The following is a 17,998-nucleotide window of genomic DNA, read 5'->3' as shown; positions in this document are numbered from 1 at the left end:
CTGGCTTATACTACGTTATCTTAAGAACTGTTACCCAATTCACACCTTCCCACACATATCCATCTTTTCCTATATTTTGAGCTGAAAACTGAGAAAGCTCATTTGTGCTTGGGGATAAGTTGCTTAAAAAAAAAAAACCCACACACAATAAAGTGGAATAAATTTAAACAGCAAAACATTAATTAAAAAAAAATGCACCACAGACACTGTATCACTAAGAAAGCCAGTAACTTTACTGTATTGTCTGCAAAATACAAATTATACCTTATTTCCAGCAGGAGAAACTTTTGAAAATTTCCCACTTTAATTCACTACAGACAGCTGAATTTAAGTCCCTTGAGATACACAGATGTGGTTTAACTCAGGTATAACATCTTGTCATCTAGTGGCGACAAAGTCCAGCTTATGCCGCTGTGAGCCTCTATTTGAATACTTGTTGCAAATGCTTGTATGCCCTCATTTACAAGCTATTTTAATTACTGTCATTGAATGGAAACAAGTCCCCAGAAAAGGAAAAGGAAGAAAAATGACACATCAAACCATCTGAAGCGATCCGAGCTCTGTGCCTACAGTGACCCGTGTCTGTTTGCTCCAAGAGCACGCCGCCGCTGCACTCAGAGCACAACCGAATACATGGCGTAGCCAACCTCTCTGAATTAAACTGAGGTATGAATCAATTTGAGGTATGAACAGGGAAGGCAAAAATGCAATACCCGATTATGAAAATAACCAAAATGGACAAATTTACTGCAGAAGATAATGTGGCTGGGATTGCTCCACATCTTTGGTTAAAACATAGTAAGAAAAGCCTTTAATTACATCTGTAGTCTGAAGTACTATAACAGACACCAGCATCCAAGCAATCTTCAAAAGATCTGTAGTGGCAGGAAATTAACGCCATGGAAGTGAGGTCACCACAGCAGATGGCACGGGTTAGAACCAATGAAACATGCCATGCTTAGACCACAGCCTTTATTGAAGGTTCAAGTGGCTTCTTCTTTTTAAAATGTTTTTTTTAAGGAAAGAAATACAAAGCATTTACTCTCTGGAAGGGGAAAAAAAACAAATAAAGGGGATCAAGGGAACAAAATGCTATCACTAAAAGGGTGGTTATGTCAAAAAGCAAACACACAGACGTGAAAGAGGGCAGACATGCTTTTAAAAAGTGTGTTGGGATTCGTTTTGAAATTCTCACTTTCGTTAACCTTTAAATGATCTAAAGATGACAGGCATTTTCATATTCATCATTACAAAACGTTAAGTTCCACCTTTGGGAAAAAAATAAGCAATTTTACTAAAAAACACAATTTTAAAAAAGGTTGAAATAAACAGTTTCCACACACCAATGCGTACAATATACAGGTTGTGCAGTATGCATGTACTGCAACGCTGTTACTGCTATTTCTCAGGTTCCTGTTACCAAAGGTTTTTTTTTTTTTTAAATAGGATTAGGTATAACAATACTTGCAGCCATGTAAAATGCCACTTACGGTTCTCCTGCTTGCAATGATGAATGTTGTCTTAAATGCTACTCTAGGCCAGGTAATGTAAAGTAATAATCCCTTAACGCTCTGCCCCAGACTTCTGGATACAAAGAGCTTTCTGTGATGCTTAAAAACCATAGTAGATTTGCAAATATCATAAAGGGTGAGCTACAGAAACGGCAGAAGGGTAAAGAAAGACAGTGACTGTTTATAGAAGGTGGCTGGTCACAATAGAAATTGTGCTTCTCGTTAAATAATCTTTTAAAAAAAAACCCTAGATTATCCCTTCGCTATCCACTACTGTTTTGAATTCAGTAGCGGGAACGGACTGGCATCCATTTTTAAGTGAGTCTGTTCTTGTCGAGTTTGTAAAAACTATTGTCAGAACTGCTATAAATAGCAGAGGCTTCTGCGGGCACATTCGCTCACTCTGTCTTTAGCACTAGAAACTCACGTTCGCTTTGTTGCCGAGGCAAATGGCAGGTAAAAATTTAATATGGCTATTTCTTCATATCTTTATATGACCCTTTCCCACCCACTGGATTAAATTCTATTGATACGGATGAATGAATGCATTTGGAAATGACAAGGACCATTTGTGATATGCTTGCATATTTAATACACATTAAGGTATAAGCATGAATTGTCAGGATGGAATCAAGTCTGGAGTGATGGAATGACTGGTTTTCTTCCTCAGTGTGTGTGCATGTTTGTGTGTATACATGACTATGCAAACAGGTGTACAGCTAAGCATGTTTGTAGGGATGACTTCCTGTTTTGCTTCTGCATAAATACTAGTCTTCATGTCCCATGGCTACCTTCAGTGGTGGGATATATATATATATATATATATATATGAAATGATTGATGCCTTTATTTTGTTTTTAATATATAAAACATTACTACAAGGCAGGCTAGCATCCTATACGGATACAACCAAAGGTGCGTTGTGGTCTAATTATGGATTGCAGATCAAGTTAAGAAAAATATAGCCTCAATAATAAGGTCTTTTGGCTTCTGCCACCCAGCGGCAGCCTTTTACAGTGAGAAACATATAGCAACTATCCAGGTAGAAGGAAATTTAAAAAAAAAAAACCTGGATAAACACGTCCTACACACGATCTAGCAGAACTGATATTACCGGATTTTTTTTTTTTTTTTGCTCTGTATGCCAGTATTGATGACTGGAGATGAATCGACAGATCTTCGCATCCCAAGAGCAGGAAATCACTCCTAGCCTGAAACATCACGTCAACACTATACATTGACGATTCCTTATGGCACTCACGTTTTAAAGGGTCTGTAAATTAATCCCCTCCACACGAATATTAGACAAGAGTTAAATTATATTGAAAAAATTTTTAAAAAAGGGACATAGAGAAAGGTTTCTTTTAAAATGGGATTTCTTGAAATGGCTGTTAAATCTCTTTATTGAAGAAAAAAATAGGTGACATACATGCTTTATGCAGAAGTGACAATTGGGGGTCCTGACACACCAGGCTGTTCAACAGTCCTATGCTGCTGACAAGATTGTTTTGGGTCAGTTAAGGTGGATGACGAGTAACTATCCTTTAACTCTTTGCCTCCTTCCCAGCACCCAGTCTTTCACATTTTTCTCCTACAGAAATCTGTAACTTATCCACCAAGTAAACGCACATCGCTTGTCCCTAGGGCCCAACTTGCAGGCCATGTGCTCTGACACAGCTCCTTACTCTGAGCGCATATATATATATATTTTTTTTAAGAAACATCAAATTCAAGGCTGAAAATGAACTATGTAAATTTAGAATATGGGCAAGTTAGGTAGGATGCGAACTTACTGAATTCCGAGATTCGTGGTGAAATGGAGCGATCTGAAAGGGGCCCTGCTTTTGATAAAATGCAAGAACAAAACAAAACAAAACAAAACAAAAGTAGTTTGAAAGAAACCAATTAGTATATACAATGGATGTCAGTTGAGCCAATTGTTTGCTGAAGTCTTAAAAACAATTTAGGATGTTGCAATGTAATATGTTCTAACCCCACAGGTTATCCTTTTGACAGCTGACCTTGAACTTATAAAATGTATGCAGAGTAAAAGAAACCAGAAAGAAAATAGTTACTTCAAATGTGCGACTGCACAAAATATACCCCCCTCCCGCTATTAAGAAAACAAAACTTCTGCCATTACCATAATATTATATATATTAGAAAGCTATACACAAGCATGTTAATTTCACAGATTTTTAAAAGATTCTTAATATTTTATATAATTAGAAATACACATTTCAAAAACAAAACTTCTACAAAGAGGAAACAGGTATCTTGGTTAGCAAAGCATGGAGTGCCTCAGGGTTAGGGTAGCGCTCTCTATACAAAAAGTCCTCTGTGGGTTTTTACAGGACTGTTTAAAATATTAGCGAAGCTAGTGACGGGGAAAAAACACATTTTGGCTTAAGTAAACTACAAAAAGCCACAAATGCTTTGCAAACTCTTTCTTACCTTTTATATGAAAATAAGCAAAATGTAATGTACATATTTTTTTATATTTTTATTTAATAAGAGATGCAGACCCAGATTTATTTATTTAATTAAATACGTTAGCTCTCAAACGCCACACTTTTCTTTTCTTTTAAGGTAGGTATGGTCCTCTTTGAATGGTTTCTGATCCTTTTGAATGAGTGCCATACGCCAATGATATGCCTGCAGGTTTGTGAGCGTGCTCCGATGATGGTAGGTGACCGCGCATGTTCCTAGCATTTACCAGTGGCCACCCCTTGCCGGGTCTGTCCAAACGTCTATACATTTTTTTTCTATATGTTGCATAACAGCTGCTCTCTCTTTCAGTAAAGATCTGCCGCTTTTGGCAAATGTTTCCTTTTGTCTATTTACATGTAAATAACGTTGAACCTGCAACATGACACTATCTATTGTAACATACATTTTGCAAAGGAGCACAACAGTGAAAAGAAGTTAGCCTTAAAATCTATTTTGTACAAGTGTTCTGTTGTACAACTCAAGTGCTAAGCTTATCTCAGCATTTCTGTTTATCTTTATACTGTATCACTGAGGCAATTTAAAAGTACTTTTACAAAACAGAGTACCTGACTTTTTTTTTTTTTCCACACACGGCACATATAATGCATATCGACCCCGCCCCCTTCCCCATTAAGGTATAGCACACACACACACTGCAAGAAAAAAAAAACTATTAAGTAGTAATGTGATCATGTAGCCCATCCTTCAGAGAGTCGCATGCGCTTGACAGAGGGACTTTCCCTTTCGTCCGGCGAAGGTCTGGTGAGTCCAATGGGGGAGTGGAATTCGTTCCGGTGATCCTCTCTGTCGCTCCCATCGTAGGAACTGCTACAGCTGCTCAAGCTGTCAACAGGAGACCTCCCCGCCTCGTGGCGCGTGTGTGGTGGGTATCTCGAGGGGGTGGTGGTACGGTCTCTAGGAGGAGAAACAGGTTCTGACTTGATGTTGAGGCTTTGAGTAGAAGGCAGGGAGAGATTTGAACTCTGAGATAAATGAGTGCTAGTGCAAGCTCTGTAGGAGGAAAGGAAACCCAGTTACAGACGGAGGAGGCCTGCAGGCCCCAGGAACTCAACATTACAAACACATTAGCTTAAAGACTTGCAGAGACTCTAGTGCACGCTCCCGTGTGAGAAGCGCCTGCTAGGCACTGAGGGGGCGTCACTGCCTAGAGCTGTAGAGAAATGTCTCTGCCTGGTGCTTAAACAGGCTACTTAACTCCCCCAGGCCTCAGGAGTCATCTCTAGCTCCTAAGAGACTCTGTAACCGGATAGATCCCCTTTTCGTAAAGGCAGTAAGGCACTATACAAAAGTCATTTCATGCAAGTTTTCCCTATACTGTTTCCAGTCTTTAATTTTCAAAGCCTTGGAAGATGGTGTTGGACTCTGAATGAGCCTCTCTCAGTTTACTGATGACCTGTGTTTGGAATTACTTTTAGAAACTTATTGGTGCTATAAAAATCTCTCTCCCTTCAACTAATAGGGCCCATACAAGGGGAGTTATATACTACCAAGGGAAAATGAACAGTCTGAATTTCAAATGTTCAAATGTCTTCAACAGAAGACATCAAATGTTATATAAATATATATATATATATATATATATATATATATATATATATATATATATATATACACACACACATACATAAAACACTTGAAAGGCTTGGGAGGGGGAGGGGGAGGGAGGGGAAAGAGAATGAATGTTATCTGCAGAACCTTTAGATGTTGGTTTAAGATCATCTATCTCACTAAAACAGATCCGTAACTGGACTTTCTTTATCCTCTGCAGCTGTATAGGCTGAAACCCTGGTCTGAAGTCTCCGATTCCTCTAGCCTGACCATGGCTGGGTGTAGTAATGATGCAATACTTAGGGTAGCACCCTTCTTATTTATAACTAATGTTAATCGGTGAACCTGTTGCTTCTGAAGGAAGGAGTGTGCTGTGACTGTGCTTCTAAACGTCACGGATTCTCAGAGTGGGAGACTTCAGCCCCTTGGTATTCTAGAGGGAAAAGCATTAAGCTTTGAATTGTAGATTGGCAATCAGAGACTTTGATCAGGGTAAACTGCGGTCACCTTGCTTGCATCAACTTCAATGTCTTGTTTTGTGTTTGTTTTGTTTTCGTTCTTGCTTCTCATGGCACTGACATCCACAGCCAGAGCCAATCTGATGCAACTGATGTCCTTAAAAGTGGGATGCTCGGAAAAATCATTTTCTGTATAGGCACACCGATTTTAAACAAAAGAAAGCAAGCCTACCCATTCGTGTATGCGCACTTAATGCTGCTTTCTAATGGAGAAGGGTAGATGTCAGCAAATATCATTTGAATAATGTGCAACAGTGCAAGTGTATTTGAGAGAAAATAGTGGGATAAGTTGGGCCTAGCCTTCTGGGAGATGTGACACAGGATTAAGATGTACAGAGATAGACAATTAGTTAGAAACGAGTGTATCTTTGAGTAATGTTTTATACAAAAGCACCACCTACTGGCAAGGAATTACTTTCCGCTGCTTCTTATTAATAGATGAGCTAGCACGGAGGACCATATAAAGGAGAATTCTTTGCTGGGTTAATGAGTCCTTTTTTTTTTTTTTTTTTTTTTTTTTTTTTTTTTTTTGACAATTTGAGTCCCAGTGCATATGGTTTTTCAGTCTTTGTTTATACATGGAACTATTTATTTTTGAAGCTTATTGTTTTAGTCTATATTAGTTCTCTAATTTTCAAAGACTTTTAATTAAACCCTCTTTAAATGAAGAGTGTAGTAAGATCATAGACAGAAGACCACCTGTATTTCAAAAAGGCCACACCATAGTGGTGCACTATTTTACACTGGTTTCAAGTTACTTAATGATTCATTTTGATGTTTGAAGAAATCCTCTTTTGATTTCTGGAAGAAAGAGTTTTCCTGGCTCTGGGTAAGAAAACCGATTCCACTAACATTTAATTAAATGCTTCTGCTGTGGATCATACAAGTCCCTAATAATGCATGTCAATTAGGAGCCTGGAAATGACACTGCATATCAATAAACACTTTTCTTCACTCTTTGACACTTTAACTTGCCCATCTCTAAATAAATACAAGGGAATGGGAAATTTCTAAAAACTTGCTGAGTTGGGTCACATAGGTAACTTGTTTGCAAAAAGTAAATTAAAAGTAGTTGGAACAAAATGGTGTGTCTTTAATGTCATCAAAAGGCTGGATTATCTTTTTATTTGTTTCGGTTACCAGTATCAATGGTCATGCAGAAATTTAGCTGCGTCTTGTTCCCCACAAAAGATGGAGCAATTGTTGATGATTCTTTTCTATGAGAGGAACAGCTTATCTGGTTGTAGAAGTTCATTGGACAGTACACATGGACACAAGCTTATCTGAGGCATGTAGCTGTCAGAACCAAATCTACAGCACAGAAATATAAATGGATTCTTAGTCTCCACTTTGTTTTTCTGTCCTAAAGAATGCAACACAGACAGACTAATCTCTGCTAGCGAAGTAGTAGTTTCTTGACAAGAAAAAGCAGGTTAACAACCATTTAGCTGTATCTGTTAGTTTGTCCTTGGGAACAAAATATAGCCAGAGGTAATCGTGAGAATGTAGGCCTGAGTGGGTGACTAAGGGAGAGGTGGGAAGGGTCAGGGGTCAGGGGTCAGGGGTCAGCAGTCAGGGGTCAGGTATGTGGGTCCTTTGTCCTACTTCTGATCTTCTACACAGGATTTTGTTTTGTTTTGTTTTTCGAGACAGGGTTTCTCTGTGTAGTCTTGGCTCTCTTAGACTGGCTTTGGCTTAGTAGACCAGGCTGGCCTTGAACTCACAGTGATCTGCCTGCCTCTGCTACCCAAGTGCTGGGATTAAAGGCGTGCGCCACCATGCTTGGCACTACTACACAGGATTCTGAGCTGAGAAAACTACCCTTCCTGTAAGTTGCTCAAAAATAAAATACGGATTGTTTTATTTAAGTCCTCTCACTCTGTCACCCCAAGAAAATTAGGTTTTCCTGCTATTGTCACCATTTCCTGCCTCTGTGAGACAGTCTCACCATGTATTCCAGGCTGGCCTCACACTTGTAATCCTCCTGTCTCAGCCTCCTTACGTGGGTGTGCACCTCCCGCTCAGTGGAGCCTAATCTTTTTTTTTTTTTTTTTTTTTTTAAGATTCATTTTACTTTTAATTATGTGTGTGCCTGTCTCTGTGTGTTTCTGCACATGTGTAACGCTGCCTGGGGGAGGCCAGAAGAGGGTGTTGGATTCTCAGAAAACTAGAGCTATGGATAGTTGTGAACCACCTGACATGGGTGTCTGGGTCTTCTGCAAGACCAATAAACATTTCGAGCTGCTGAGCCATCCGCTTGCCAGACCCCCGAGCCTCACTTTTTTAAGGCTAGGTTTCACTATGTAGCCCTCGATGGCCTGGTACTTACTCTATAGAATAGACTAGGATGAAACCACAACCAATCCTTGAGCCTAGCCGCCACCTCCATATCTACTGAGTCTCATCATCATACAAAGAAAATATCGTCCCCTTTCTGGGAAATATTGTCCAGAAAGTAGGCTGGCCTTCTTTAGACAGTAATCAAACAAGCACCTGAAAGTCAAGGTTTGTTTCTCTAAAACTGTAAGTTCTCTGCCAGGCATGTCTCTTCCTATATAAAATTAATGTATGTTTCTCGCCTACCTCGTTATATAAAGTAAATGTGACGTAGCTTATAAAGCCTAGCTTTGTTGACAATGCTGTAAAGGACAAAATGAACATTTTTTTTTTCACAGACAAATAGGAAGAGTTCTATTATACTTTTGTAAATTTGAGAGAGAATTAAAATAGCCATTTTAGGCTTCTAGGAGCATTGACTTCAGTGGAGTTAAACTCTTTCCCATTCTTGGCTTAAAATACAGTAAGTACCCAAGGAATAGGCCCGAGGCTCAAGTCCGTGAGACTGTTCGACTTGGAAAACATACCGATCCCTTTCCTTCATTTATTCTCTGTTTCTATACTTTCCTTTACAGAAACATTATAACCTGGGGTTTTCTACAAAACAGTTGGTAAGAAGAGGAGCCAGCTCATCTGAAGACGCCTCACAAAAAGCCCGTGTGAGAGAGAAGGAGGAAAGTGTACGGTGAGAGAGAAGGAGGGGCCCGTGGTGCTGCCTGTAAAGCGTACAGACGGGGCCATGGCGTCAGGCTGAGGTGTGAGGGAAGTGGTGAGGTACAACTGCATCTCTGACAAAATTCAAACTGTGCACATTTTTCCTTTGGTTTTGAAAGAAAATGATGGGGGTGGGGGAGATGGAATCCTTGGCCCCTTTAACTCAGTTTTCCTTTACTCCGGGAGGGGGGGGGGAGGAGTGGGTACCACTCACTCCCTGTTCACTGAAGGATAGGAGAGAATTATGTTTCAGATGGTGAGCATGGCCAACATAACAAGTATATGTGTAACCTCATAATTAAAAAAGCAAAAGAAGAGTGGTACTCAAATGCCATGACACGACTTAAATGTTCATTGTGTGCTGATTTATTCTGGGTATGAGTGCCAGTGCATGGACGCCTACAGTTGATGGTTCTCTTCTTCCACCATGTGGGTACCAGCAATCAAAGTCAGGTAGTTGTCAAGGTTGTTAGCGAGGTTCGGTGACGAGCACCTTTAGCCAGAAAGCCATCTGGCTGGCTTTAGGGCTTTGTGACATGGATAATATCTTGCAGTGAGGGATGGAATTTAGTGCTGTGATAGACAAATTTTATGAAAAACTAGAAGTGAACAATTCCTCTTATTACTGACAGGAAGAAGTTCAGTATAGTGGTGTGCATACATATCTAAAATTGTCTGGATGATATTATGTGCTTTGTGACAATTTCCAGAATAAGTTGTGGCAACCAGAACCTACTTGCATAATTAGCACTGGAGGGGAAAATTTAAATGTCTTATACAGGATCTCATTGTGGGGGAAAAAAAAAACCCCAAACAAATCCTTTTCATACGTCTTTCGCGTCAACACTCTTTCAAGAAAGCACAACCATAACGCCATGGTAATTTGTTTTGTTGTGCACATGGAAGGCTAGATTTTTCCCTAACAGGGATTAGTGAGTGGAATGGCCATAGCAAGTCCTGGCTGTTGATTGGCAGTTCAGAACCCCGGTCTATGCTACAGTGACACCCAATGAAGCTGAATTGGAGAGGGAGAGAAGAACAGGAAAGCAGGAACAGTGACATTACAGTACTAGGTAGTGACCTTTATTTGAATCAGTAGACTTCCCTAGGCACACACGTACAGGAGTAGGCAACTAACATTACTAATTGGTAACTAAAACGGCTCAGTAGAAAACCGAAAGTGGGGTGGGTATGCAGGGCGTTTCTAAAATATGAAAATTCACGTTTAAACAGTTATGTCCTATTTTCTTTTGAAGACTACCTGAGTTCTGGAATTATTAGTTCAAATTAAAGTGAGATGTTTGACTTAACTCTTTTTTTTTGTTTTGTTTTGTTTTTGTTTTTCAAGACAGGGTCTCTCTGTGTAGCCTAGGCTGTCCTGGACTCGCTTTGTAGACCAGGCTGGCCTCAAACTCACAGTGATCCACCTGCCTCTGCCTCCCGAGTGCTGGGATTAAAGGCGTGCGCCACCACGCCCGGCTGACTTAACTCTTATAAGAAGAAATGTCAATTGTGGATTCAGGGCACCTGAGAGTTTGAACTTTTCCATAGATAAATGACAGAAGTCATTTATGTGACAACGATGTATCTCAAAGCTACCACAAGGGGGCAGAAAGATACATACTTTGACAAAAAAAAAAAAAACCAACAAGTTTTTAACACAATGGCTATAACTAGATAACTATTCTATGAATATATTATACATATTCAAAGCCTATATAGAAGTTCAATAGTTGATTCTATGAACATTAGGTTAATATTCGAGGAAATTATGTCATTGGTGTTGAGAACCTCAGCCCCAAAGCGTAAAGAATGATAACTACAAACACCTTCAAAATATCCATAAAATGTCAGAGATCTAACTGAAACCTCCATCCCTGACAGAAGTGGAGGGAAACGGGGTCTTGAGCATTAAGGAAAGCCTGATAGATTGTACCTAACTATTAATGCTTCCCCCCTTGCTTAGGAAACATGGGAAGGACCATTTGAGCCACTTGAAACGTGTGGTCTGAAAGCAGCTTTCAGGGACATCATCTTTTATGCCCTTTAATGGATATGACAGCACATCGTCAAAGATGGGCCTCCATCATTTAAAAATGCAGTCTCTGGTTATGATATAAAGACATATAAATATTGCTTACCCCAACTGACTGAGGGCAGATGGTGGCATGTTGTGTAGGTGCTGCTGTTGCCAGCCAGTTACCGAGCCGAGATGAAGCGCACTGGCCGTGTTGAAGCCAGACAGTGATGACAGATCTGCACTACTCAGCGAGTACTCTAGATAAAGAAGTGAAGAAGGCAGCAAGGTGAAACTCTTAATTTGGAAACTGTCAAATGCTAAGCAAAAATGAAGCATTTTCAACTTCTAAAACATACTTGGGTCACAGTTTTTGGTTGGAGGAAAGAGGGGAATAAAACACTGGGGAGACTGTTAATTTAAAAAGAAAAATAGTATTCATCCAAGTAAGGATGCCACAAAAGATTCAAAGGAATGGCTCTTGCAGTAACAGCTTATTACCCTAACTTTGTTTAAAAGTGTAAAGTATGTACTAGTCTTGTGGTCTGTAAATATTTTCTTAAATTTAAAAATCTCAAGAAAATGAGCATTCTATTACACTAAAGAAATAGTAGCTCAATTGCTTTGAAAACTTGAATTCAGTTCGGGTAAATAAAGCTAATGCACACTTAAAAAAGAGCATTGTAGATAATAAAATAAAATACAGGTATTGGTACAGTGCATTCTGGACACAGGCACCACAAAAACTCCCTACAGGGTAAAGAAAAGAACTCTGAAAATATGCTTTTTAAAGAAGTGTTTACTGTAATATTTGCACATAGCAAAGCTACTCACCAGTACCATATGTTGTTGAAATGGCTGATGGATATCCTCCCATTCCTTGTCCTGGTAAAGTAGGAGTTGCTACGGAAACCACTGGGGTAGCCAATGACTGAGCCGATTGGGAGTTATTTATCCTTTGATTCTTTTAAAGTAAATAAAAAGACATTATTGATGACAGATTTTTAAAAGTTAAAAATATTAGGTCTCACTATTAGTTTTTCACATAAAGAAATAAGTTGGTACAAAGCTCATGAAATTAATCATTTAACATGTGTCTCTATGAACTCTGCCAACCCTATCATTTACAATCCTTCAAGAGACCAGCTGTTGCCATAGTAACCCATTACATCAGTATCTCCTAGGCAACTGAACTAGTAACAAGTACCATAGCTTTATTATGGGTAAAAACAGACTATGTTGAGAACTGATGAAATATGTATACTGTACTGCTATTGTTTCAGTTTTTATTCAAATGCAAATTAAAAAAAAATTAAAATCAGCCCCGGTGTGTTTTATGATCAGTGAGTTCTATGTACCGCAGAACTGACAGATATAGGGGTCATGCTACACTCTGACCAGCAGGTGGTGCTCTGACCACTTTCTTCTGCTTCTAAACTTCATTGCAAAAAGGTGGCAAGTAGCTAAAGCCAGTATTTAACTCCTTACAGCAAGGAGGTAAAAGACGCATATGCTTAAAATAAGAGTGTTTTAAATCTTGGAGAATGCATATTTTAATGTTTAATAACTAAAGGAGTATTTTTGTATTTGGATTTTCAAGTAAGTTCAGTCTTAATATTTAAAGTATGACCTCCAGATAAAAGATGGCAACAGAGAAAAAAAAGGCCTACAAAAAAAAAAAAACAGATATTCTTTTTCACCTGTCAGTGATCCTAGAAATTAATGGTGTTTAAGCATAATCAATACCCTCATCCAGTAAGATCAGTTTTAAAATCTGATCACAGCTAACACCTCTCACTAAAGTAAGTTTCGTTGTCTTCCGGAACACGCCCTCCAAGGGAAATATCCTTACCACTTACCAACAGCAGGTCCACATCCTCAGACTGAGAGCATGGGGAAGGAGGGAAGGAGCTTATTAATTAATGTCTGTAAATATTTATAACTGTGAAAATCTCTTCAGCAAAAGGAGAAGCATCTTCTGACAGACACAACACTTTCAACAGCTTTACAAACCAGATGCCAAAGACAACTCCTTAACAAAGGCATTCTTTGTCTCCCTTAGTGAGGTGTTTGTCTCAAACGTGAGGGCAATCTGTCTGGTTTTTAGTACAGGTCAGTGTCTTCGTGTTCATTGATCTACTATCATATTTTGATCAAAGAATAATAGGGTTGTACTTTAAGCCCTACTTGTTATTGGGAACAGGAGTCACAGCTGACAGCCAGAGAGGGAGCTGATCTGTCACTGGCAGATTCCAAGGGAATGTGCCAGTTTTAAGGGATGTGGCATGAATTTGCTGAGAGACATTGCTTGCCATGCCTGGTCCACACTGACTGCATCACTGTGGTGGTGGTGGTGGTGGGGTTATTTACTAGACCAAGTCTTTTCCAAAGGGAATATCACATATTGTTTGATTTTGACTAGATACTCAAAATAGTTATATAATAGCCCAATAAGTTTATATGCCTATTTTACTCCTAAGCATGGCTCAGAGGAGAGAATTCTAAAAATCAGAAAGAAGTGTTTGTAGTATAATTTAAATTTTTTTGTTGTAAATGTTCTGACTGTTAAGTATTGCTGATTTGGAGAACACTTAGCCATCTATCATCTATCTATCTATGTATCATTTTCTATTATCTATCATCTATCTATCTTTTAATTTTTTTATTTAATTAACTTATTTAGATTATATCTCAATTGTTATCCCATCCCTTGTGTCATCCCATTCCTCTATCTATCTATCTATCTATCTATCTGTCTATCATTTATCTATCTACTTATCTATTTATTATCTACTTACCAACCTATTTTTCTTGAGTTGATACCATAAAATTCTTTCTATTATAGGCCTGAGTCTCATGAGCAAAAAACCGATCCAGCATGAGAATGTGCATTCGCTTACATTTACATGTTACATTTCTATACTTCGCCTTAAGAGTATGCCACCATATTTTTTGATGTAAAATGTAACATTGATTCTCAAATTTTTGAGAATTAGTAATTTTCATAAAATGCAATAGGCATAGACGAACTGAGACAACGTACAAGGACATATGATATATTAGATATTAGATATTAAAGAAGTGATACCTAAGAAAGGGATTTCCAATTAATATAAGAAATTTCACTTAGGGAAAGTACTTTTCACTGTCGGCACCTGAGAATGCAAATAGCTCAGTAATGTAAAAATTCTTCTATGAAATGCCTCATAATTGCTCTTCTTATGGAATATGATTTGTTCATGTTCTAACTACAAACTGTGAGCCTTAGGAAGAAATGATATTTCTTATTCTAGAGAAACAAGCCTGAAGAAGAGTTTATTAGATTCTTTTTCACATCTAGAAAAGGAAAATTTAAAATCAGCTACTACAGCCCCCAATAATAGGATTAATAGGATTAGTCAATAGTGTTAATTTTCTGGGATGACACAAGAATTTCTTATCTAGGCAAACAGTAAACACAGATAGGATATTGTTAACATGTAGTAAGAAAGGGGCTGGGCATTACCACGGATGGCATCGTGCTCTTGCTGCCGGGCGGAATCAGAACTCGGAGATCTGGCTTACGATTATTCATCCCTAGATTCATAGGGGGAGGAGATTTGGCTTGTATATTCTTGTTCAAGTTACCAGGTGAGACCAGCAGACCTGGTGAGTTTCGGGGGTTGCCATATCCATTTCCTGTTAAAGACAGAACAGTGGCAGAACTCAGGGGCTGGATCTAGACTCAAGCGTGTTTTACAAGTACAGCCTGTGTGAGAGAAAGGGGAACGCCTCACCGTGAGCCGTACGTACATACAAACACATGAGGGCTGACTGACTGTCCTCTCTGTCAATTGTTTCATATACCTCTGAAAGACTATTACAAACCTTTTTCATAAGAGAGTGGATCTTTGTTAGCTTGATCAGAAATCTGCCCATCACATACTTTTTTTTTTTAATTAGTACTCCCCCCACCACCCCCGGAAGAAAGTCAGACAGCCAGTTCAGGATCTAAGAAAAGGGCAGAACTGGTCCCGCACTTTAATTGACTAGTTTGGTGGCGGTCGGGCTGGAGTGACTCACTCTTTCAGTTTGTTGGTTTGGGCTTTATTCTGTGTGTCTGTGTGTCCTTAGATGGCGAAGGGGCAAGGCAGCAAGGCTGTAATTTCTAGGGTAAGCGGGAGGAGGGAGAGCTGAGCGACATCTCACTGCTCAGCCTGCTCTGGGTAAACTGCTGTCTCTCCTCGGCCTTTCTTGCATCTAGTTTACCCTCCTCACCAAGTACATCACACAGCCTGGAGCCTTGCAAGATTTCCTGCTCACGAAAATCTTAAAAGTGACAGTCCTTAGGCGCTGAAGCTGTGATTCCCCGCCCCCCTCCCCCCTTCCACTCCCCCCCCCAGTGAAATGCTGACTCATTCAGACACAGGGGACGTCACTAATTGTGAAGACTTAAGGCTCTTTTAGGATCTGATATTTTGCCTTCCACTAACAAAGTGGGCATTTGAAAGCCACCGTTTTCCATGCTTAAAACACGCTACCCCTGGTAGAAATAGCTTAAGGAGTTGGTAGGAAAGGCAACCCGAAGTGCAGTAAGAGCTGACTCAGAAAGGCTATCCGCTGGTTTCCTGAACCCTATTGCTATACTATGCTCCCTAGACAACTAGCCAGTTGTTTCCATAGAATCACTAAAGGAGACAGTTACAAAACACAACTAGACGGATGAGACCATGCACTGCTCAGTGAGGAGGGCTACAGCCTTGGAAGGCTCTGGAATTTCTTTGTACTACAGCAATCTATACTTATTTTTGTTGTTGTTGCTATTTTAAAAGATTTATTTATTTATTTTATGTATACAGTGAACTGCCTTCATGTACACCTGCATGGCAGAAGAGGGTATCAAATCCCAGTATAGATGGTTGTGAGTCACCATGTGGTTGCTGGGAATTGAACTCAGGACCTCTGGAAGACCAGACAGTGCTCTTAACCTCTGAGCCATCTCTCCAGGTCCAGCAGTGCACGCTTGTGGAACAAACAAACAAGGGCCAGATGCCTGTAGGATACTATAGGTTATACATCATTCAATTTCTGTGGGAAAAGAGATTTCCTAATGAGGGTTCAGTTCATAAATAGCCAGGAACTAATTTGCATTTCAACAAGAGGATGTAGTTGACTTGGGTGACTTGAGGAAGGCTGAGGATGGATTTTACCCAGCATCCTTAGGAAAACCGGAAGGAATCCATTTACAAAGGAGCCAATGAAAAGAGAGTGCTCTTTGCCGAAGTATGAAAGTTGGTCTGTGGAGACCTGAAATTCTTTGACAATACGGTAGAAATGGCGAACAGCCGGGGTCTCAGAAGAGAGATAGAACTTGCCCCTGTGTCCTCAGACTTCTCTAGGCACGAGAGAGCATGAGTCTGGGAGAGCCTAGCTGTGTGGGTCATTCTTGAGCCTATTGCAATGGCTTCCCATAGAGATGAGAGGAAGGGAAAGCACAGGACTACTCCAAGGACATACTTATAGGAACCTTTTGCCAAGTGACTACTAATTGTACAAAGTAACAATTTAATTCTGACACGCTCACACATGTATACAATATACTTTGACACATTCATCCTCTCCTGTCTCCTCAACCCCATGTTAATTCCTTTCTCCCTCAACTGTTCCTCTACCTGTACTTTTTGGATTAAAATACATTTGGGGGCATATGGCTCAAAGCACACTTGTTCTTCCTAGCCAGTTCATTTACCTGTCTTGTTTTATGGGTAAATAAATAGGCTGAGTATATAAAAACTGCAAGGATAAATCTTACAACTGGATTATGAATAAAAACTAACATTGTTTCTTGGGGAAAAATGAAAATAAAACAAATGAAACACCCCCCAAACATGCATCCACCACAAAGTAGTTTTTTTTTAAATAAATTTGCACTGATTTTGAATATAAATTAGTCTTGTATAATAAAACATCAAAAAAAGTTGCTAAATTATAGCTAGTTAAATATTTGTCAAAACCCAAATTGTCTGTTACAGTGCGTTTGGACAGTGGTAAAAGTTCGTATATGAAGCAATACATTTACTTTTTCTCACCAGGAGAAGTATAAACAAATTATATTCCCTAAGGAAAATGGTGGATAAGTTAGACTACTCAGAGGAGTTCTGCATTTAATGTGTTTCCCCTGGGTCATGGCTCTTCTTAGGGCCTTGGATTGAATTCTAGAGTCTCCTAAAAGGAAAGAAAACCAAGAAACATTTGCAGCATGCGTTCCTGCCTGCTGCAGTTCAGACAGACACAGCAAGTTACATGTGTCATGTACATGTTAGGCCTGTGTGAGATCTGGTTTAAATAAACAATCAAATGGAAAATTAGCCGAGTAATTTCAAAAGAAGAAGAAGACGAAGTGTCAGTTAAGCAGTGCAGCGAAGCATAAAGAGAGGGGCGGAAACTAAAGGGCTGCCTGGGCAGAGGCCGATGCTGGTTTGCATGGAGGACTAATTCTGCTAAAAGGAAGTAAAACCAGCTCGTGAAATGTGCTGTCCTGAGATAGGACGCACACGAGGCCCGGGGTGAGAAAATGGAAAGGCTGTGCAAAAAAAGTCGCTTCGAAAACATTTTCTATGGTAAACTCGGAGACATTCCCAAAAAAGCCTAGGTCTTTCTGCCCACATTTTAAAACAGCGATTTAGGGCAGCAGAAGGGAGGGACAGAAGAAACATACATGGTTTTTCACTCAGTGAATAGCTCAGAAGTAAAAAAAAATAATAATAATAATGCTGAATTAAAAAGACATTCTATGCCTCTCTTGAAATATTTGCTGTTATTTGGAAATTACCCCATTTTAGAAGATTAGTTACATGGTTTTA

General features: G+C 39.4%; 1 protein-coding gene across 13 annotated transcripts in view; it reads right to left on the bottom strand.

Annotated features, from left to right (window-relative positions):
* Positions 1-211: 211 nt before the first annotated feature.
* MEF2C (myocyte enhancer factor 2C) overlaps positions 212-17,998 on the bottom strand; it is a 163,685-nt gene continuing 145,898 nt past the window's right edge. For 6 of the 13 annotated variants that reach the window (XM_084802662.1, XM_084802663.1, XM_084802664.1 and 3 more), the window contains 5 exons: positions 14,662-14,834; positions 13,016-13,039; positions 11,991-12,120; positions 11,281-11,416; positions 212-5,012 (listed from right to left, as the gene is read on the bottom strand). In XM_084802662.1, the coding sequence (XP_084658788.1) occupies positions 4,691-5,012; positions 11,281-11,416; positions 11,991-12,120; positions 13,016-13,039; positions 14,662-14,834 (785 nt within the window). In that variant the 3' untranslated portion in view covers positions 212-4,690. The remainder of the gene's footprint in view (positions 5,013-11,280; positions 11,417-11,990; positions 12,121-13,015; positions 13,040-14,661; positions 14,835-17,998) is intronic. The other 7 variants (XM_084802667.1, XM_084802660.1, XM_084802666.1 and 4 more) reach the window with 3 other exon arrangements.

This window comes from Acomys minous, assembly GCF_964271855.1.
Source record: "Acomys minous genome assembly, chromosome: 11".
Lineage (NCBI taxonomy): Eukaryota > Metazoa > Chordata > Mammalia > Rodentia > Muridae > Acomys > Acomys minous.
This window is presented reverse-complemented; position numbering and strand designations above follow the sequence as displayed.